The 23,737-nt window shown below is 35.7% G+C and overlaps 1 protein-coding gene across 2 annotated transcripts in view; it reads right to left on the bottom strand.

Annotated features, from left to right (window-relative positions):
* The window catches only part of STX18 (syntaxin 18), a 69,213-nt gene that overhangs the window by 18,312 nt on the left and 27,164 nt on the right, over nucleotides 1-23,737 (bottom strand). For both annotated transcript variants that reach the window (XM_087736135.1, XM_087736137.1), the window contains exons 2-5: nucleotides 15,679-15,746; nucleotides 4,366-4,481; nucleotides 3,158-3,235; nucleotides 2,988-3,054 (exon numbers count right to left, since the gene is read on the bottom strand). In XM_087736135.1, coding sequence (XP_087592261.1) covers nucleotides 2,988-3,054; nucleotides 3,158-3,235; nucleotides 4,366-4,481; nucleotides 15,679-15,746 — 329 coding nt within the window. The remainder of the gene's footprint in view (nucleotides 1-2,987; nucleotides 3,055-3,157; nucleotides 3,236-4,365; nucleotides 4,482-15,678; nucleotides 15,747-23,737) is intronic.

The following is a 23,737-nucleotide window of genomic DNA, read 5'->3' as shown; positions in this document are numbered from 1 at the left end:
AGACAGTTAAATGCTTAGCAATTATGCTGTTAGAGAAGCTAAAGAACAAAAAACCAAGAAGCAATGGGCTGAATCACCTGCTGTGCCACCTTCATCACTGCCTCCCCTCTCAAATATAATCAACAGTTAATCTCATTATGATCTGCAATCTTCCCCTGCTGCTTAACAGAAGGTGTTGCATTTTGTGTTCCTTTCCTTCTTCATAATGTGTCTAAATTCTAACCCATAATTAGAAAATTCTGGGAAAAACAGAATATAATGCATTAGTCATCACTGAGTGACTATGTTATTTAAACAAGAAAACACAGTAACAGGGAACCTTTCTTAGTTCTAAAAACTCTGCAAGTACTGGGCTTTTGGTAATTTTACAAAAAAGAGCTCTTCTCTCATCTCCTCCCTCTCAAGTCCCAAATTCGCAGAATAATGAGGAAAACAAAACAAAACCCAACCCAACTTATCTGGATGTCCATGAAGTTCAAATAATAGTTCTGATGCTAATAAAACACCAATTCCCCAGATAATAAAAATATCAGCTTGTTTTAAATAATTGCATACATAATCCACAAGATATTCTAATGTAAAAAAGTTTAAAATTGAAATGAAATGTAATTTTGAATAACAATAAACATAAAAACTGAAAATCACAACCAAGTAACTTTGCACAATAAGCTGCTTGTGTTTCTATTTCTGAAGGTTTCATTCTGGGGAACTAGTCCTATGTAATTGGCAGAACTTTTTAATCAAAAAATGTGAGTTAATACATAAAGGCAACTTATGTAAGAAAATTATAACACTCAGGCAATTTGTTGAAGAGCTTAGGATGTTTATCAGTATAAAAGGAAACACGATGAAGTATATTTCTGCTGCAAACCTTTCAGTATTGTCTGATATGCACATATTTTAAGTTGACTAAATTGCAGGAAATAAGATCTGCACTAGGATTAATTTACTTTTAAAGAAATGTATTCCTTTATTGTTTGTTGTCCTTACTTTGCACAGTATGCTAACGTGCATTAAGTTTTCAATTAAAAATGAACAAAATGCTTGGGATGTACTATTTAAAAAATGCCCAGTTCTTTTAAGTGATGGAACATGTTCTTATTATTACATAAAGCATCTGCTGAAATCCTTGGGGAAATTACAAATCAACTAGTTGAAGGCCTATGAAAAGACAATTTTTCTTCTAGTCATCATAAAGATTGGTTTATGCCTTGTGATTTAAATTGAATTTTAATTTAAATGACAATTTAGCCATTACATCACATCTGCAATGCATACAGACTCCACCTGGTCAACATCTGTTTTCTAGTTCTTACATCCGTAAACAGAGGCAGAGGTATCCTCCAATAGCACATAGAAGGACTGCATCTTCTGGGTTATTTTTTTATTTATTTTATATGTTTATATTTATATTTTATTTATTTATTTTCTATTGCTCTTTATTTAAGTGGTATTCTAACTTCTGAAACAGCTCTTTCATTGCTCCATGTTTAGCATACACCAAATTGAGTTGTCTTCTCTGTTTAGTCATCTGAGAAATCTTGAACCTGGGATTTCACATGGAAACAATAGTATAAAGGTACAACAAACAGAAGAGCTGGTATTTGTTAGCCAATTCTGCAACTGCGGGAACCATGCTATCTTTCTTTGAAGTTCTTTAGTATGAAGAATACTGATATGTATTTTTACACACGAAAAATACCACACAGTTTGTTTCTGTATGTTTTTTCTGAAAAGTTACGGCAGTTACAAAAATACCAATGCCTTACTTTTCTCTCATTACCTCTTACCAAATCTCAAAACTGGTTTGGGTTATTTTGTTTACTTGGTTTTGGCTTGTACTACTATTTATGTCTCAGGAGGATATATTTGAGTGATTCTAATTGTGCTTAATTATGCTGAATCACTCTGAATAAAATGTACTTATGGACTTCTGAAAACATCTCCCTAGTTTCAATGTAAATAGCCAATAGAGCCAAACACCAAAGCAGCATCAAGTCTTGGAAAAACACTCAAGAATTTATTTATAGATGTCTATGTTCTAGAATTTGTTGTTATTTTTAAATTAAAATGTACATAATGGAACTTAAGGTTAGAATTCAAATAATGCAGATTGAGAAGACATGGAAAGCCTTTCTGGTATTAAACAAATTGCAAACCTGCTCATTCTCCCTGTCATTCTTACACCTGGGACCAAGCAGAAAAAGAAACTGAAAAAGTATGGGTTTTGATACTTGACTGAAAAAAACCCAAACAAAACCAAAAAAACACCCAGACCAAAGAGCCAGCAAGCACATCATCTTTAACTTCTTTTAAACATTTTCACCTCTGCATTAGCAGCCTGAACGTATGCCATGACAGGAAACAGAAACTCTTCTGTTTCAGTTAAGAAGTTAGATTCAAGATTTTTATTTTAATGATGTTTCTACTTGCCATGAAGACCCACCATCTCAAGTAGCATTTATTCACAACAAAATCACTTGCTTTAGCAGAAAGATAGTGGCTTAAGGAGAAGAAAAAAGAAAAAAAAAAAAAAGACAAAAAGAAAGAGAACAAGAGAGAGAAGTGAACATCTCTTGTACCTAAACAGACAGTATCCTAAATAGCATCTTTGAGACATATTACCAATGTGCAAGATTTCACTCTAAATTATTTTATGCAGAGTATTACTTAATGGGACACACAAAAATATTTTGTTGCATTTGTAGAAGTCCAATAGGTTTATTAACCTACATTTTACTGATTTGGTGCTTTAATCATTTACATAAATGAGAGGTACAACACTATATTGGCACTGCCATTTACAGACTTATCTTCACATGCCAGAAGGGTAAAAGAGCCCTGGAAAGCACCTACTGACAGCAGAAGTTGCTCATCCAACTACAGATTTCCATTAAAACAATCTCCTTAGAATGTAAACATGAATAATAATTTTGTTGAATGTCCTACAAATGAAAGGCACAGTTAAACTTTTTGACACTACTCACAGTCTCTTCTTATCTATCACTCGCTTAACTCGGATGGCTCTTTGTTCAGAATACAGCTTACACACTCCTGTTCAAGATAGCAGTAAACAAAACTTCAGGTTAGAAGAGAATGACTTCTTTCTTGGAAAATACAATCATTCATTTTCAACCATTCAATAAATACTGAGTACTTTTTAAGTAATCTTCAATGAAGTCCAAGACAGCTGTTCTGTGCTCCTTCACCTGAGCAGACTGGACACCCTTGTGTGCTGAAATACAAAAGGAAGATAACACAATCTTTCAACTTTTTACTGAATTGCACAAAAGTTCGCATTTTCAGTTGATACGCAAGTTATATTCAAGAGCCTATTAACATTTTATATATATTATATATTAACATTTGTTTTAAACATAGATATATTTCAATATAGGTTCTGTAAAACAGCAAATCTTTACAACAAACCAAAAGCTGAAAACAACTAGAGTCTTACAGTATTTACGTTATTGATTTGTTATATATGCCACCGAGTAATATTATGTCAATTAAATTTCTAAACAAGAATACAAGTCACCAAGCTAAGCATAGCAAAACAGATCTAGAGATTTAACTTGCTTAAAATATTGAACTTCCAACATTTTAAATTCTCCAGTGTATAGACTATGTGGAGATCTTTGGCATTTATTGTGTCAAGCATGCTTTTAATTCACATATATTAATATTTCTTATTTTGATACTACGTGGTTCCCATGCATGACTGACTTTCAATGTTTCTGAATACTGCTACAACTATGTTTAGATGGCATTTCAAAGCTGATGAAAATCTTTGGTATATTGATAAAAGACAGACACACAGCAAGTCAACTTGAAAATGGCAAAACCGAAGTTCTCTCTACAGCTTTCCTAAAATAATGTTGTAAAGGTATGGTCCCATACTCAGGTTGCCAAAAATGCTGTTAGTTTACCAGGACTCTGTTAAAGTTATTTAATTATCTCAAACTTGGAAAGATTATACTTGTAATACCTTACAGGTACCTACAAGTAGACAAGCTAGAAAGAAACAACCATTGAATTTAGTGAGCTTCGGTTCAGGCCTCTGTGCCACAGTGCTAAATTACTATTCAAGTAGTAAATATTTAAGATTATCTTTTTTATATTTGCTAATTAGTGTATTTGAACAAATAAATAAAATTCTACGCTCTGGCTTCTCCTTCCACTAACATTAAAGAAAATTAAGTACAGCGCTAATCAGCCAAGGGGATTACACAGATGCAAACAAAAAGGCAGTGAGACTTCACCAATGTCTTTACAAAAGCATTTCAGATTCACCATCCAATATTCAGCATTATATTAGCATTTATCTATAACTAAGAAAAAATATTTAAGAGTTGCTCAGTTTACCTTCTGTTCTCAGCTGATGAATGGCATCGGCACACGTCCTCATAAATATCTGAGCATCTTGATCTATCTGATCACGCTCTGTATCTGTCATCCTCACATACTCAGACATAATATGGCTGAGAAGCAAGACAAACTGTCATTTAAGAAATCCCCAACATAAAATCTACAAGTACACATTTTATAGACCTTCCTACTCATCATCTACACAGTAGCTTTTCTGCAACACTGATTTTCACAGAAAAAGAAGTAAAAAGTACAATAACCATCATTGATAAAAATGACACTTCTATAAAGCTGAGAGGGTTTTTTAAAACATTTTTTGACTAGTAAAAGGTGTAGAAAAAGCAATATATGCTATCATCTCATACATAACCAAATACTGAGCACATAAGGAGAAAATACAACTAGAAAATGTATCATTACCCTCAGTACTTATTCCAATAAGGCATATTTCAAGTCTCAAAAAACAAAAACAAGTAGAATAAAGGAATAGCTCAAATATTGAAAGAACTTAAAAAGAAAAAAAAAAAAGAAACTTATCTTACTTAAAGGTATGTTTTCATTATTCTAAATACTGAGCTTCATTTTTAAAGTAGCTGTCCTATGAAATCTGTGAATTCAAATCATAGTAAAGAAGAACACTGGAAAATAATGCACATTTTTAACATCAAGTCGATTATAAGGTTTATTAAAACCTGTTCTCATTGTTTATTTCTATTTTAGATTATATAGTATGTATTTAATATTTTCTACTAGGATTACTGTATCTTTTTGTAACTAAATTAATAAAAATGGAGGCTTGTCAATAAAATATTAACAGACTGTAGATAACCACCAGAAAAGCATCCTGTATAAAGGTATTTAACTGTTTCCACAGCCATAGATGATGACAGGATGGTAACACTTTGCTACAGCAGCTTATCTTGTGTTCATCTTGGGTTTCCTCATGATACAGTCATCGTAGCCTACAATATCTGCCTTTAAAAACAGGAAAGAAAACCTTAACTTATATCCTCATTTTAATTTAGATTTTTATTTATATGTGAAAATTTGTCCACTTGTTCAAGGTACGCATAATGCAACTATATTAATACAGTAATACAAGTAAAAAGAAGGGATCTTCAATTTGCAAAACTAGCCTGATAACCTTAGAGATCTCTTAACATACTTCACTGCAATAATGCCAAATCTTCCCTGTGTCTGCTGCAATCCCTGCCACAGGAATGCCTACAAGCAATTCACATCACCCAATCTCATCATCTCTCATCACATGCAAAACCACCAGCTCCTTCCTGCACCTTCAATGTACTGTCAGCATGGGTCTCCCAGATCTCCACAAAGTTTTAAGCTGACTCTGATGTCCCTGAGTATTATACCAAAATGTCTTCATTCCCATCCCATGTGACTGATTGCACATGAAAAAAGCAGCACGTGGTTTATGTAGCTTGAAAATTAGTTTCTGCTTACTTGCCAGCTAGTACACAAGCACAGATTATCCAGCAAACAGTAAGGCAAACTAATTAGAAGTAATATTCTGTATTTTACTTGTTTGTTTCCAACACTGTCATGCATTTGACATCTAAACATCAGGATATTTTTCCCCCCTTGTTAAAACTATTCTAAATGTTAAAAAATTATTTTTTTATAACTTCCAGAAAACTTACAGAAAAGCAGCCATATATAGTGTTTCCATTTATATCTTACTAGCTGAATTGCTCTCCTTTGGTCAGGACAGATGGGTTTCACAAATTTGTGGCAAAATCCCTATTGCAACTGTAATCAGTGGTGTTCTAAGCTGTAACTCTAATTTGCACTCTCTGAGAAAGCAGCTTCTGAATGATCAAAGACTTGAAATAGTCTGGTTTTAAAGACATCTGACGGAAAGGCTTTCCACAGCCTGGTTAAGATGACATATTGATAGCTACATATGCAATATAAGATAACTCAGATTGTTAAATACATTAGGGCAGAACTCTCCCCCACTCCCTTTGTACAGCTTATATAGATGGGGCTTTTTATTACTAGTCTGTGGAATAAGAAAGTTCTCAGCATGTGTAAAGCCAGAAAATCCATTCTTACATCCACCTCTGCATAGGCCCAGACAGGAGGGGACCATTAAGGTGATCTGGTATGGGATAATGCATAACATCGTACAGCAATCCATGCCTAGAGAGTTACTTGAGCATATTAGGGCACACAGATTCAGATGGAAAATGAGGATGGAGTAACAGCTTCATGATGGCCCCTTGACGAAGCAAAAAAAATCTCCACTCTTCTATTTTAGATTACAATAATAATTTCTGGCTGGCCTGCTACTGAACAGAGTATAAAGTTTTGTCTTTATATGTCTAGGTTCTTGTACTCTGCCCAGCTTTGTAGTGTTTGCAGAGTTCTATGCTTTCAATGCACTTTTTAACATCACAGGGTAAAATAAAGATTACAAAATGCAAACCAGAATTTGCTTTTAAATCATAGAATCATAGAATGTCCTGAGTTGGAAGGGATCCACAAGAGGAGTTTCACAGCTTCAAAGGCAGCAAAATGCAGCTTAATCCAGTAAAAAAGAAACAGAACACTTTTCCTTTTATAACTGCTTATAGCTAACATAGTGTCTGGTACCAGCACTTTTGAACAAGAGCTGGTCAAGCCACTCAGAGGCAAGGATACCTGAAACCCAATCTCCTTGGGAAGGCAAGAATGGAGTCATACAATCACATCCCATTATGTCAAAACACACATGGCATCCACTAGTACTAACAGGGTAGTGAAGTCCCCATTGCACTCCCCAGTAAATCTGCATGTGGAGATTATACTGAAAATCCATCTAATCACCATCCGCTAGCCTTACTGTAAAAAGAACCGTTCATTTAAAAAGAGCAGGCCAAGGAAAAACAAAAACACAAAAACCAAAAACCCAAGTGAACAAAAAAAAAAAAAAATCTAACTGTGTCCTGTATGTCAGAGATACAAACACTTGCTCAGAAGTGCATTGGCACTATCATAGCAATGGGCTGACACATCACAAAATCAAGAAAGGTCAAACGAATCATTTTTTTCAGAAGTAATCAGAAGAATTAGCCAAGACACATGCTGGCTAACACATGCAGATAAAGAAGGAAAAAGGGAGAAAAGAAATTCTTCTAGATTTTTATCCTAATGAATAGGAGAAAGCTTCATGAGAAACATGGGCTGGAAGGTAACTTGGGTTATTTGTGATTTTTAAGAAGGTGGGTGAAGAGTAAGATAAAGACAGTGGCCATCAAGTAGGCAGACTTCAATAGTCTATATAAATTAGTAGGTTAAACTGCATAGAAAAGGGAAACCTAAAAAGGAACAGAAAAGAATTCAGGTGAACTAGTAGTTTTCATATAGAAATGACATTATGATAACTTGCAATTCTGCCCTCAATGAAAGGGAAGAATAGGCAATGCAGTAAGAGATCAACTTAGCTACTTCATGAGCTCTTCACTGAGCTCAAACAGAAAAAGCAGAATATAGAAAGTGCAAATTAGGTCTGATTGCTACTGACAAGTCTAAAGAAACACAGCATGTAGGCACACAATCAGAAAAGGGTCAAGTGCAGGATGAGACACAACTGGCAAGGGATGCCAATGATAATGAGATTACTCTGCAAATATTACTAAGAGAAACATCTAAAATAGGAAATGCATCAAATGAAAGGATGTATCCTCACTGCCAAGAACTAGGGGAGAATAAGTGAGTGGTAGGTCAATGAAAAGATTAAGTGTAGCAACTATCTTTAAAAAATAGGGTTAAGAAAAAAAAAAAAAAAAAAACAGAGGACTTACAGACCACTCAGCCTAGGAAAATATAGGAACAAATAATCAAACAATTTTTAAGCGCTTAGGAAAGAACAAAAAGATAACCAGTAGCCAAGACGTATCAAGAATAAGTCATATGCAGTGTAATTTACTTCTGGGATGCAGTAACAGGTCTTATGGATGGATGAAAAGCAATCATTGCTATATATCTTCTCTCTAGTGTGGCTTTTGTTACCATCTCACATGAGATTCTCATAAGCTACCAGCGAATAAATGAGCTAGAAGAAACAAGCACCATATGGACGTGAAACTGTTTGAAAAGCTGAACTTGAAGTAGTTATATACCAAAACAGAAGGACACATTGAGTTGTGTTCCACAGGGGTTTGTCCTGAATCTGATGCTACTTAATACTTTCATTAACAACTCAGACAGTAGAATGGAGTATACACTTATTAAATTTGCAGAGGCATAAAGCTAAGTGAATTAAAACTGTATCAAGAGAACAAGACTTCAATTCAAAACCATACTGCCAACTTGGGAGAAATGACATGAAGAATTTGAATAAGGAATGGTCAGAGGCTCTTTGTTGCAGCAGGAACAATTACCTGAACCCACAGAGAATGGGGAACGACTGATTAGGGAACAGTTCAGAAAGTCATCTGGGATCATAAAGCGAACAGAACAACATGTTGTTGTATAAAAAGTCACCATTACAATGGGATGCAGAAATGCAGTATAATCCATTACGAATGAAAGGTAATCTTTCTGCTCTCCTTAGCTTTGGGCAAGGATTGTCTCATTTCAGCACCTGACTGTAACACCAACTGGGACAGTGCCCAAAGGAGAGGAAAAAGCAGGATCAAAGGTCGAAGAGAACATGTATGAAAAACCAAATATACTGTAATTGTTGTTTCTAGAAGAGGCTGAGGAGAAACCAAAATAAGTTAGTGTAAAAAAAAAAAAAAATTCTAGTAGCGTGGATAAGGAAACAAGGAAAAGCAGAGGAAGGATATGGGATCTCCACTGAAAGAAATATTTAAAAGCAAGAAAAACACGGTGGTAGAATGACCTAGTCATTCTCTTTTTGAATGTGTCAGCCATGCTCCTTCCAACCTATCATTTCTATGATCCTATTTTGCTGGCAAAGCACGAGCAACCAAAGCCGATGGAGGCGTTATACCAGCTTTCAGAATTAGTAACTCTTTCTGCTGGTGCATAAAATATTTTCTGCTTACTGGTTCAATAAAGACACCAAATCAAGCAGACAAACTTGATTTTCCTCCAACAATGTATTACAAAAGAGAGAGAAGCAATAAGCCGAAATAAACCATTTCTAAAATACTGATATGAACTGTTTTAGCAAAGATATGCCCAATTTACCACCTGCAGATATTGCCTTACAAACATATACATAAATGCTCACACACACACAAGTGTGTGGGTATACACACATGTATATATAACCTTAGTTGTAAATACAGCAGACATTTTTAAACTTCTTCCCTTTGGGCATCTAGTATGTTTTAAATTATTTTATTTCTTATTTAACTACTAAATTTAAACATTATTTATTATGTTTTGTGCATTTTAATTTACTGCCTTTTTCCATCCAAATGCTGTCCGACATAAATCCAAGGTAAAACCTTGTCTACTCAAATGACAAAAGATTCCACAACAACATATTTTAATTTTTTTTTTCTAAGTCTGTGGGGAAACTTCAGCTACTAGAACAGGCAGTACAGGCATACCTGAATTAGTATTTTCAGTTTTGTAAAATATTGCTGAGAAATTCCGGAATGCTGCTACGAAGAATTACTATTTCTGAAATGTGATACATGAACTTAGTACAATCAAAAAAGAAGAGAAATATTTTGACAATAATTCCCTGGAGAACAGGAAAATACTATATACTCCTCCATGAAGAAAGTCCTTACAATCACCTGTATGTCTTACTATCTTAGTATAACAAACAAAGCCTTGCTTCTTGTAAAAATGCAATTAAGTCGAGACAAGAAAGCAGTCTGGCACTGTACAGGAGCCAGTAAGACACTATTTTTAGAGTCCTTTAATGCCTACTTCTTTTATTTTATTGGTTAAGCCAAGGGAACACTCTCCACAAAACACAGGGATTGAGCGATTTTTGATTAGGTGGCAAACATGTAAACTGATTTATTGCTGCTTTTTTTTTTTCCAGCTTTACTAGGTAGATAAATGCTAGGGCAAGAGGCATAATTACTGGGCACCAACATTATTTTTTAGGACAGAAAGATAATTTGTTAAGAATTTTTTCAAACTATATCATTTGCAATAAACAACATATGAAATGGTCAAACATTTAACTGTACACAAGGACAACAGAAACATGTAATGAAGGCACATCAGAAGCCACTCATTCCCTTCCCTGTGGAAAAAGCATCATTTCTACTCCGAACCGATCTATGCTACACTGATGAACTACGTAAGTATCTCTGCAGTTGCGAAAGACAATAAATTACATGTCTAGTAATCCCAGACGGAAAGCTTGTCTCTCAAAGATTTTCCCTTTTAAGTACGAGGTGTTCTGTGGTCAAACCCTAGAATTCTCTCTCTCTTTCTCCTTTCCAACACCTGATTAAAACAGTACGAGTAACTACTGGGCTTTAAACTGTCTAAACCTTGAAAGATCCTTCAGAGAAACTGAAGGCTGTGGAGGAATCCCAAGAGGACCATTTCAAATTCCCAAGTGTTAGGGCACTACAGCTAGTTCCTTGAACTATATTTAACACAAATGTGCAAACTGTCTTGGTGGTTCAGTGATCAAAACCATGAAGGAGCCGATGATGAAAAGCAAAGGCACAAGTTGTTCACAGATGAAACAGACAATTTACCAAAGACTGAAGATAGGATCTCACACAGCACAGTGTAGAAAGCAGTGTAGGAATGCATTATAGCAAGTGGACTGAGAGGAAGAATATATAGAACGTATAGCAGTCATACAATAAAGATGGGAAGGTAAGTAACAATCCTCATCTGAAAGGAATGATCACGGTTTGCTTAATAAGCAAAAATAAAAAAGCACTCACATCTTGTTAACACCTTCAGGAACCAAGAGTCCCTGCTTTCTCCTTTCCAGGAAGAATGATCAACTGGTTCTGCTGGAAACAGTTTATGACCAAAAGGAGATGAAAGAAATAGCCGCCCACCCTTACAGCTAATTCTCTACAGAAGTGAAAAAAGGAAAGGTACTATTCATTTTCCTGTTGTGGCAACATAAATGAGAAATTATTCCACTAAAGTCAATAAAGTCTTATCAGCATATCACTTACAAGATAAGAATAAGAATCTGATATTCAGACTTTATAGAGTCAGGAAGAGGCTGGGTTTTTTTGGTTTGGTTTGTTGGTTTGGTGTTGGGGGTTTTTTTGTTGTGGTTTTTTTTTTGTGTTTTTTTTTTTTTTTTTTTTTTTAAATAAGGTACTGTTCATCACTAACTCACCAAAGATATGCATTACCCAAATGCAGCATTGCTGGGAAAGTCCTTAAAGATCACAATTTAGCAGGGATAATTTTCTAATATATCAATGTCTGGTGTTTACCATATTTACTCATCAATTGAAAATTACCTTTGTGATTATCAAGTAAACTTAAAAAAGTTAATCAGTTCTGTTTTAAGGAAAAGTCCTTGGTTGTTTTTCTTATACATTGCCTCAAGGACTACACCCCATATTTGCTTTCTAAACACCACTCTGAAGCTTAATAAACCTACTTGAAAAAGCTGGTGAGGAAGTCCTTGAGATAAACCAGATATGAACAAATAGCCAATACTGTTTACCGTTGCTGTTTAAGTATTGTCAGAGCTTTTTCCAATAGAAACTAATTAATTTTCAAATACTCTGAGATGTCCGAAAGCATTTCTTAATTGTTGAGTTTCACTTCTTTGCAAAGATTCTTGGAGAGCAACTGAAGTTAACAACATCACAAGTGACAGCTCAGAGACAGCTACTATTAGCAGGAGCAGTGATGATGCAATATCCCGTGATTTAGCTACACATTTCTTATAAAATACCCTGCCACTGAATGCGTTCACTAATCATGAGCATGATACCCAAGGGGCTTTGTTAGGTTTGAAATGTGTATATGAAGTCAGCAAGAAAATAATTAAAATTATTTAAGTTATTTTTCTTTAAGACAAGGCTCTAATGTTAAATAAAAGCAATGGTACATATAGTTATTGGTCCTTCCCTTAGTAAGTGTAACCAATAATAACATGGGTCACTGATAGTCTTTGCTACTCCTTCAGCATTTTCATTATTATTTTTCCTTAAAATGCGTGTTGTAGAGAAAGCCCAAGTTTTCACTATTATTGCCACAGATTTTAAGATGAATACCGCCCCGATTTTTAAGCCAAATGACGAGAAATAGCCATACATTTGGAGAGCAGTTTGAAGGAGGAGCTTCTATATGTGCCCCCTCTGTAAATCAGTTTTCTAACAAGCCAGTTTCAAGTTTTTTTCCATCATAACTCATGCTGTCAGTGGAAGGTGATACCACACCTCTGGTACCACTAAAGCTCTCAGAAGTTCCGTCCAGAGGAGAGAATCATGGTAGACAGGATAAAACAGGCAAGAAGACAAAACAGAAAAGTTCCTTATCACGGAAAGCTGAAAACCAAGGTGTAAGAGAAAGCAAATGAATCCTGATAAAACAGGAGAGGATAAAGGTGCAATTGCTTGTAAGTCAGTAAGCTTAGATCCCTGCATCACTAGTTTCATGTGTTTTGCCATTCACATACTTTATAGCTAACAGTCAAATCAAGGTGGTGGTGAATAAGCAATTTCTAATTCTTGAGCTTTTTGGACTCAATTTAGGTACTTCAGTTAAATATTTAAAGTTTGATAAAATGGGTCAGGGCCTTAGTTTCAATTAACCCTTCTTCCAGTTGTGTTTTGCATTGCTAAAAATCTTCCTCTAAAAATGAATTGAAGACATCCCCTCTGTTTTGCATATGCCAAAAATAAAACCTCTATTAATAAAGAATTTATAGTCTGCAAAAGTAAGGTCAAAGAAGCAAATCAAGAACCTGGATGTAACACATGATGAAGAAGTTTTACAAGGCACACAATAATTCAACTTGGTAACTCAAAAGCCGAATTTCACCAATGCGTAATGCTATAGTTGAAAAACAAATAGCAGGATTGACAAAATAGAGAGTAGTCAAATATCATTAACAAAATTAAACCTCCTACATAAATTCCAGCACAGCCTTTTAGTATTAAATTGTTTAAAAATTTTCCCCATAGCTTAAGTATTGAAAAGTTATCAAAACTGCTGTCTTGAATGAGTGAGGCATTTGCTAAGACTGTGAGACTGACAGCATGGATGCTATGATCCTCTTTGCATCCACAAAGCAGAACAGCATAAGCAATGTAGTACGGAATTTGACAGTACTATCTATTTTAAGTTTGACCATTAAGGACAGGATCAACTGCAATCACAGATGAGATTTGGAGGAAATGACACTTCTTTTTTCCTCTCCTTAGTTAACACCTGAGGCGTGGGGGGGTGAAAATCACTGAGAATTACCATGATAACTGGTTAAAAGAAAGTTTACAAAAATAACATTAAAAAACTTTTAGAAACCAAAACAGCCTGGACAAATTTTTACTCCTCTTATCACCTCAATTTTATACACACTACTGTTAATAAAATACAAATACTACCCAAAATTTAACCGCTACTTACTGTTTGTTCTTACTGCAATTATTTGCAGTTTCTCAGCTCATGCATTCACATGAAGTTTTCATGCAGTAAAAATAGTTATTTCAGTATTAAATTGATAGCTCCACCTAGTGTTGTTCATGGCCTATTCCAACAGGAACCGAAAAGCAGAAAGCTAGTCATAACGTGTAGCTGGACACTACTTCTGCTTGCTGCTTTGAGCAGTTCCTCATACACCTTGCACACAGAACTGACACCCACAGCCCTGAGCTTCATTTTCACCGGCACTGACTACGAATAGCTCTCATGGCCTTACACTTATAAAACATGCCAAAACCTTCTCTTTTTTTTGTTTCATTTTTGAAACAAAAAAACCTCTTAAAATCTCAGAGACACAAAAAAAGGTGCCAGAAATCTTCTGGCAACTTACTTAGGGACAGATTTTGATACCACTGATTGTATAGCATTGCTATTACTGTGACAGACCCTTTCAGGTCTAGAAGTTGTTTCTCAGAAAGACTGTTCCTCCAGTGTAGGCTGAGCCTAAGGAACAGCTCATCTGTTCCTGTTGTCTTCTCCTGGGGGAGACAGATATCTGTCTGGATAACACTCCTATTTGGTACCTGTAAAGCCTTTTGGAGAAAGGTATTACATTGACTTGGGACTCAGTGTCTTCAACCCAAGATGACTTTAGACTGCATTTTCTCTACCTGGATTGCAGCAACAGCTTAGCTTTAGTCAGGGTGGTGGCAGAATCGGAGCAGAGACAGGGCTGACTCACCCTATACAATATTGCACTTACGTTGAGGGACTGAAGAAATACAACACAGGAAATTGTGACATTTCAGAAGATCCTCTAACAGGGAAAGCTCACCTACACTGTTTCACTTGGATATATGCCTCCCTCCACCCCCCAAAAAAAAAAAAAACCAACAAGTGGGTTGTGTGCTTCTCAGATGACTGTGAACAAAAGACGTTTTGTTGTTTTAAGTGATATTTCCTCCTCACTCACTTGGCCAAGAAGGGCACTGCCACAATGATCCACCTTTGTCACCTCAAGAACAACTTGCTGACGTTCTCTTTAAAGTGGAAGCTTCACTTAGTAGAAATTCATTGGCTTCTTTAGAAAGAGTGCATCCCAGTTCTTTACAGCATCCCAACTGGGATGCATTCTGTATTGCACACACTGTACATTCTTCCAATTTTACATCTGGTTGGAAATATAAAAGTTTTGGTTTTGAACCATGAATCTCAAAATAAAATGGTGTCCCAGAACCCTGGAGAACACCTCTTTCCCTATGCATAACCAGGGGGGCAGATCAACCCACTTTAAGTGACAGCGTGATGAAGGCCAGGCAGTTTTGGTGAGCATTTTTCCCCACACAAATATGTTTCCCCAAAAGACAGCATTCACTGTATGTTATGTTGCGCTGTTCATTTCTTATCTTAGACATACCTATAGACTGAGTGATAACAGGCAGGTTTAGTGTCACAGAGTGAAAGGGACAACCTGGATCACTGAATCTAGTATTCTGCTGTCTCAGGAACCGCTTCAGAAACCTACTCTACAGGTCCCTAGAAGGACTTTGGGCTGCCAGGTTGTTTCGTTTCAGAACTCACTCCTAAGAGCCAGAAATCTTCAAATTCTGAGTCTCATTTTATTTAGGACCATTTTCTTCCTGTGACAGCACTATTCTTCATCTTAAGTAGCTTACAGTATAATAAGCAACCTACGTTTTGTTTTTAGTCATTATGCCTATAGATTTTTAAGCAGCTCACCTTATAAATGTGAAAATAAATAAATAAGTCTATTTAAACACAATGCACACTTACCTGTAAGCATTAATGTAATCCTTTCTGTGTTGCAGAAGAAAATCTTTCAGCTTTCCAATATGAGAAATCTAAATGAATAGAAATCATAATTAAGCTTCAGTCAGATAATGGATTACTTTTATGTTTCAAGTTCAGTATTCCACACTTCAAATATGAATTTGTAAAATTATTTATTCTGTAATCAAAGAGAATCATAAAATTTACTCTTTTGTAGAATTTTCACATTTTGCAAACAGGCAATACATAAGAATCATCTAAAAAAGATCTGTTGTATGAAAGTACAACTCAGAGAGAAGTAGTAAAAATACACATCTTCTATCCAAAAAGCATAAACTAAATACTCAACACTACTATAACACTAAATATAACCACAATATTAAACATTAAAATATTAAACATGATAATAATAACACAAGACTTCATCTAAACTGGCAATCCAGAACCTAATGTACATTTTAGAAAATAAATTCATTTTAGAAGATCACGCAAGAAAGTTTTAAACATTTTACTGGTAAGACAGGATATAAATATTCAAGTTCAGTTACCAGAATTTGTGGAGCAAGGTGCTGTCCCTCTCCTTTCTATTTTTGCCATAACAGAGGGACCAGTTTGTGCCCAAACTAAAGTAGTATCTCTATCATCTGATAATCATTAGTAAGTTTTGCCAGAGCATACATCTCTCTCAATTTTCTATTTCTGGATTTCCACTTCACTGAGGATACATTTTGGTATAAATCCCCTTGATTTTCTTTATTAAAAGTCTTGATAAAGAACCTTTGAAAAGATGAAAAAACTCCTGAAAATCTGAAAGAACTTTTGCAAACTTTAGTCTGATTTAAAGGATCTGGTGTAGCATAAGATGCTGCTTATCTTAGAGAATGGAGGAACTACAGAAATCGAGTTTAATTGGCCACAGAAATGAGATGACTACCAATATGACTTCCTTGGCAGGTCTCGAAGGAGACGTGACGAGGGGGAGAAGGAGAGGAGAGAATTATATACATTAGTAGTCTATATTTTCAAGGGGGAGGCAGGGGGAACCTTTCTAAAGCATATTCTCAAATATCCGTTAATAATTCAATGTAAAAAAGCATGCAAGGAATTTTACAAAACAATAGTTGTTTTAGTTTACAAATACAATAAATGCGGCTTACTCCATGTATCTGGGAAAAAGCATCAGAAGCTGTTCAAGTCTTAAAATCCTATTTTCATGCAAATGTTCCTTGTAATTAAACAAACAAAAAACCACAGAGAAAGAATACAGAATAGTTTGGATAAATAGAAGATTAATTCCCCCAATTATTTTCTTTCAAAAGATCAGCAGCTCTTTGAAAAAAGAGGAAAAAATGTACTTAGTAAGACCGCAGTGATTTGTACAACTAAAAATAAGTGTTTCCTTGTGCAAATAAATATGCATACATTTCCCTATTGTTAATTACTCTGTTTCATTTTCACTACAACTCATTGTATTGGATAAGAATTTTCCCAGTTTTCATGTTTAAAGTTTTCCAAGTGATTAACAGGACAGCAAATTTCATCCCATTCATAGCAAACTGAGTTCTGTTACTACCTCCTGTAGATCCGAATTTTCCTGAAGTGTGTTAGCACCGTCATAAGCAATAAGAAGGGAAATACTGAAATCACTACAAGATCAATGAGGCACAAAGAATAAGCTAAGCCATTCTACAGATGCTTCTTCTCATTGCCACTGGAACTTATTTTTTTGTATACTAATCTCCTTCTCAGCTCAGACTTGGTATGTCATGAAATTTGCTGAATAGGTAAATTAAGCTTGACTATGAAAGCAAAACATTTAAAACAGTCATACAGTGTTTCAGTAGAACAATAATACTTAATAGGCAGAAAGAAAGTACTGCAGAGGACAAAGAACAGAAATGTAAAATAAGAATCCTTTCAAAACATTTACATTAATATGTGAACACACTAAACTAGAAAAGAGATTAGCAAAACTTTATAAGTAATAAATCTTAATATTACTGCGATAGCTACAATTTAGGAGTGATTAACAAGCAGAAAGAATCAGAATGACAAGCAAGAACACTGTCTTACAGTAATTAATTCATCTAGTCACAAAGAGCATTCTATTTAGGCTAAAATTGTCATCGTGTGTTTGAATTGCACTGACCCCACTTTGCCTCTCCTTCATTTGTAAAGCTATTTTCATGAATTTAGAATGACACCATTATGCCCATACTCGCATCAAGCTCTTAGTTCCCAAGATTTGCATCAGAAGTGAGACTTCTTGTTCTACTTTCCCTCAAATTCTAACAGCATCTTCTGCGATGCTGCACTGATGCTATTTCGCTTTTGCCTTTTCTTACCGTTCAAAACTACTGGCATAGTTTAGAATTCAATTTGTCATTACCATATCAACAGAATTTAAAAAATTTTATGAAAAAGGAGGTCTCACTAGCATAACAAGGAATGTGAATTTTATTTAAAAAAAAAAATATTTTTTTTTTGTACAATGCTTAATCTGCTGCAGACACAAAATATCCCTGATCATACAAATATAAATCTTGAAGATATCTCCACTGTCATCAACTTGCAATTATTCTGGGGTTATCAGAGGCACACCATACACTCTTTCCAAAGTTATCAAGCTCCAGCCCAAAGGTAATAAAGCATCTCCCTATTCCAGCTGAATGGCTTTATTAGAATCCTACTACTCTTATTATGAATAAGAACCATCACATTTCCAGGTTTACTGATTGCCAACTTCTATCCATCTGTTCTTGCTTCAAAACAATCCTTTCCCTTAAAAGCTCTGCTTCCCTGCATGTGTGTTTGAGTTTACCATCAATAATCCTATCTCTCTTCTTCTGTAGCCCCAGACAAATGATCCTAAGCTTTTAGTTTCTTCTCACAAGATCGCTCTGGAGTTGCCTAACCCATATCTTTCCTTTGCATTTGCTCCAGTTTGTACCCATCCTTTTCCAACGCAGATGCTAGAAGGGCATTCACTGGCGTTAGTTACTTTGAAACTCAGCTGGAAATATCTTTTCGTCCACTATTTTCATTTATTAGTTTTGAGCTTATTCTTTGTTTCGGTCTCTAAATACATGTTCTACTGCTGAATTTCTTTCTTCTCCCCACAACTCCAGATCCCAGAGTCATTCAGCACTTGCTGTAACATATCATGCTCCTCCCTCGCCTTCCTCTCAGCATTCCCTCATCAGTATATTTTACTTACTCTGGGATTGATTTTAAAACTCATCTTGTTTAGTACTGTTCTTATTTTGGGGAATGCAAAAAGTAATTCCACTATTAACCAACCTCTCTTCAGCCCAACACTTCTTTCAACACAGAAGCATTGCTTCTGCTTATTCAGTTAGTATTTTCACTGCTAATCTCTAGACTTCCTATTAGCGCGTCAGCAGACACTTCACCATCAGATATCAGGCCATCTTAATGAAGGAAAAGCAGATTTTCTTGAAGCATCAAGTTAGTTGGGCACATCCTATTTTTAGTAAGACAGCAAATCATACTGCATTGTATCTTGCTTTCTATTTATCTTTTTCCCCTTAAAATCTTTTCTGAATCCTGAACCACTTCTGGGTCAGGCCCTGCTGATGTCATTATCAGTTTCCCTCTGCTGACTTATAGGCATTAAATTTGCTTCCCCCAGTCAAACGATACCATCTTCAGTTCAAAGTATTTTCATTAGAAATAGCTGCCTTCAGAACTCGGGATTTCTCAAATCCACCACATCTGAACTCAACCCAGAGATCATCTGATAACCACAATTTGACTGCATTGAAGTTCTGAGATTTTGTGCAAATTTCCAATTCTGTGCTCCGATTCCCTGTACATATTTTGCTTTTACCCTGCTGGTCCATGGCTTTTTCCTTATTAATTTAGTGTGGAGATCATGCCTAAACTATTCTTAATCTGTACTCCAGCTGCATGACAAATCCACTTCTTTGCTAATTGTCTTTTTATTTACACAGCTAAAGAATATTTTAACTTGGGGGGGGGGGGGGTGTTTAATACCATTAGTTAACTTATCACACATTTTGCCAAACCTGACTTTCTCTCTACAAAGTTTCCCTTCTGCCACAGTTTTCTTGGCCAGTCAGTCTCTCTCTGCCCCCTGCCCAGCTTTTTCTGCCTCTGGGCTAATTTTTTGTATCTTCTCTAATTAATCTTTCAAGTAGACCTAGAACAATTTTAAATGCCACTTGCAATTCAGCATATCCATTTTTTCTACTCCATTTACCCATCCACCATAACTGCCACTTCCTATTTGCTGTATATGCCCGTTTTCACAAGAATTATAGCAGCAGTTGACACAGCCATCAACAGGACAGATGAAAGCAATTTGAAGACGAAGCACAAACACATCTGGGTACTGGCCTTTTGTCATGGTTCCCATTCTCTGCCTCTGGAAATGAGCTTTCTTCTTCTCTGAAAATCTGGAGCAGAGAAATAAGCCTCTCCTTCAACCTTGAAATAATGAAATTATTTCCTTTTTTCCCTGAAGGGATAGGAGGGCTTAGAGAAATGCCCTTCATAGTTGCAGCACACTTGCACTAAATTAAGACTAAACTTATCTTATGGAGAGGAACACTGCCGAATTTCCAGATATAACTGACATTTTTATGACAATCATGGGAAAAAAATACCTTTCCTCCTAATATTGCCAACATCAGTTATATCGTTATACTAAGAGCGTATTCTCGGGCTTCTGTTCACTACCAGAATATGGAGGGTTACGTTCTTTCTGGCAATGAAGACCACTTAGAAAACTCCAGGCTCTCCCTCTTCTCTTCCCATTCCCACTGGCACTCCCTTGAGGGTCAACACCACACACCAAAACAATGAAATGACTTTTTTCTAAATTACTGTTCTGGAAATGGGGGTTAATAATGCTTAAGACCAAATATAAAGAATGGGTTTCTTTCATTGCAGTTCCATAAATACCTGTATCAGCACAAGGGAGAGCAGACACTGGATAGTCCCAGTAGGGAACCTCCTGAAAGACACATCTGCCATGAAAGGAGGTTTATTTAGTCACAACTTAAGAAACTTAAACTGATAAGCTCCTAAGCTCAGGTACCAAAGCTGGAGACTCCAAGTGTTATGTAAAAACTCCCAAGTGTAGTTCTGATCATGCCAAAACAACTGAATCTCTGCAGTGAAGCAGCAGCAGTTTTCCACTGGGTGGCAACAAAAGCATCAGCATCACGCAAGTAAAAAACACTCTATAAATTCACATTAAAGCCTGTAATGTAACTTTTGTAAAGTTACTTCAGGTTCCAGTTGGCACTTCAAAAAGTTTATCTTCATTGTAAACTACCTCTTTAACACACATATCTGTGTTTTGTTGCCACTGTAGATTTTTTAAACAACTCTTATTAAAACATAAAAGCAAATATTGCATATAATGCAGGTCCAACACAAAAGGAAGCCGTGAATGGCTGCCATCTGCTACCACAGGTGGCATGCACAGCTCTGTTTATACTTGGGGCCTTCACTGGAAATGGTAGATGTTCTTCTATTTAGAGATTTTTCTCAAGATTTTAGAGCAGGCTAGATTTTTAAATAAGAGAAACAGGAAAGCATTCCCTCCAAAGCAGCATCTTCAAAAGATGCATATACTTTAGAACAAAGACGCTGACTCTGCTTCCTTCAGTATCTTAGCAATACATACAACATTTCTTTCCACTCCCCACAAAGAATTGATCACTCATGAAACAGTAGGTTCCAATTTGCATACGTTTAACCCACTGCAAGAAGCAGCAGCATTGTTTACGATTAAAATGATTGGAGTAGGTTCCCGTGACATATTGTAGGGAGAATTCGACAGCATTGAATAGTCATTTTCAATGAACAAACATAGCATTTTATCAAGTTTACTCTTCCATCAGAACAATAAGCAACTATTTACTACCATATAAATTGACTGTTACACTTCGCACTATACTGCCATTCTGAATTTTTAAAAGATGTACTTTGTTAAAGAAAACTTTAAAAATACTTAAAACCAAAACATAATAGAAAGGCTTTTGCAAAAGTCATAAGAAACACAGCATTTACTGTTGATTTTGCAGCATTGACAAGCGCTGCTGATGGAAGTGTCTTAACCACAAAAATAAAAAGTTTTAATTTTTCAACATCCAAAAAGCCTGATCTTCAAATGTCTTACCTAAATAGATCCCATCTACAGATTCATGAAAAGGTGACTACATTCTACAAACCGCTCTGCAAAGAGCAGAAAATTCAAGATTGTTATAATATTAATATCTAGACACCTATGATGTTTTCAATTCCAAACACAGAGTCAACCCAAACATACCCACTGCCTATTTCAGAAGAAATCAAGAATTTCAATAAGGCATTAAGTGCTATACAGGGACTGCATGTTTCCGACCAAAAAAAGTACAGCCTCAGTACTAGGAGGAGATAAAGTAATTGGTGTAAGAACATAAACTTGTTTTTATTACCAAAACATTGTTTCCAATGTCTAATCCATATTTAAAAAAAAAAAAAAAAAAAAAAAGAAAAAAAAGAAGGAAGTTTTCCATGGCATGTTATGAAGGAACATTTTCAGAAATCTGGAATAACACCTGAACAGAATAGATACTATAAACAGAAACCTGATTTATATTAAATAAATTCTAAAATTAAGAGCTTGGGCTCTTACCTAAACTATTACAGTTGGGAAAGACGAGTTAGAAAAGTTTTGATGCAGAAATTACTCCTATGGAGAAGTTTTCCACTAGAAACTACCTTTGATTAGATAGTTATGAATTTTTAAAAATACAACACGTGAAAGGCCAGGTCCCACACAGCTTCCTTCTAGGTTGTATTTTGTCAGCCCATTGAATTCACACAGGCTTCTGCAGAATGTTGCCTGAGAACAGACAAGATTTTGTTTTTAAAAGACTACTACCTGGATTCTACATTTCAGAAATTGGAACCTTCAAAAGACAAAATGATACAATTCCCTGATACAGTGACATGCAACAAAGGTTAAGCCAATTAAATGAAAGCAAAGATTAAATTCAGAGCTTGAAGCTTCAGCTCTGAATTTAATAGTGCGAAAACTTACTTAAAGGGGTCTGAATGGTGACTTATTAGTAGCCCATGAGGTGGTGCTGTCCTACCAGAATTCATCGCAGAGGAGCACTGGCTGCCTCCAAACGTCGACTGGCCGGTTTTCAGCTGATTTGTCTCTTGAGGGGATACATTTGGTTTAGGTTTCCCCAGCAAACGTGAAAGTTTCTAAATTAGGTCACACAGATCAATTGCTCTCGTAATCTGAAACCCAAAAGAGCAAATAATATCTAAACTGTGGCGTGGGGGTGGCCCGATGCTGGAAGTGGGTAGCAGGAGGCGAGGAGACAGCCAGCCTGGCTACCTCTAATCTCGGGAAAATTGTGACTTTGTTCAGTTTCTGCTTTACATCAGCATATATGTTACAGCGGCAGCAACGGGCAGGGCAACATTTTAACTGCGTTTAATTAGTAGTCTTGCATTCGAAGTAAAGGAATTAACATAAGCAAGAATGGGGGCGTTGTATTAATAAAATGTGTGGTACATGGGGTAAGAACATTCAAAACGGAATTAACTGAATTAAAAGCCATGAAAATGAAGACTGAGGCATTTTGATTCTTCAAGGTAAAGATGGTACAAAACTTGAAAAATATCTAAAAAATAAAATGTGTAATATTATCAGTATTTTTCCAATTTAATATAACACAATATTTTTTTGTAAAACCAAAGTAAAATTTTAAGGCATCACTGCAAAATTTTGCATTAGCCATTGCGGGATATTGGAAGATAAAACCTGTTTGCAGAATACCACGGGCAGTATCCAGTGATCATTAACAAACTGATTAAGAAACCTCCAGACTGCAGTAAGAAGCATAGCCAATTTCCTAATGCCTGGTCTGGAGCAGAAAATGCTTCCTTATGCTAAATATCAAACTGGCAAAAAGCAAAGAGTGAAAAAGCACTGTCTTGCACAGTAAAGGAAAAAAAAAAAAACCAGCTTGCTTTTAAAGGAAATATTCTTGGTTTTTTAATTCCTGCT

Source organism: Nipponia nippon, unplaced genomic scaffold (genome assembly GCF_047370975.1).
Source record: "Nipponia nippon isolate SJK-2023a ecotype South Korea unplaced genomic scaffold, ASM4737097v1 scaffold_6, whole genome shotgun sequence".
In the NCBI taxonomy this organism is placed as follows: Eukaryota; Metazoa; Chordata; class Aves; order Pelecaniformes; family Threskiornithidae; genus Nipponia; species Nipponia nippon.
This window is presented reverse-complemented; position numbering and strand designations above follow the sequence as displayed.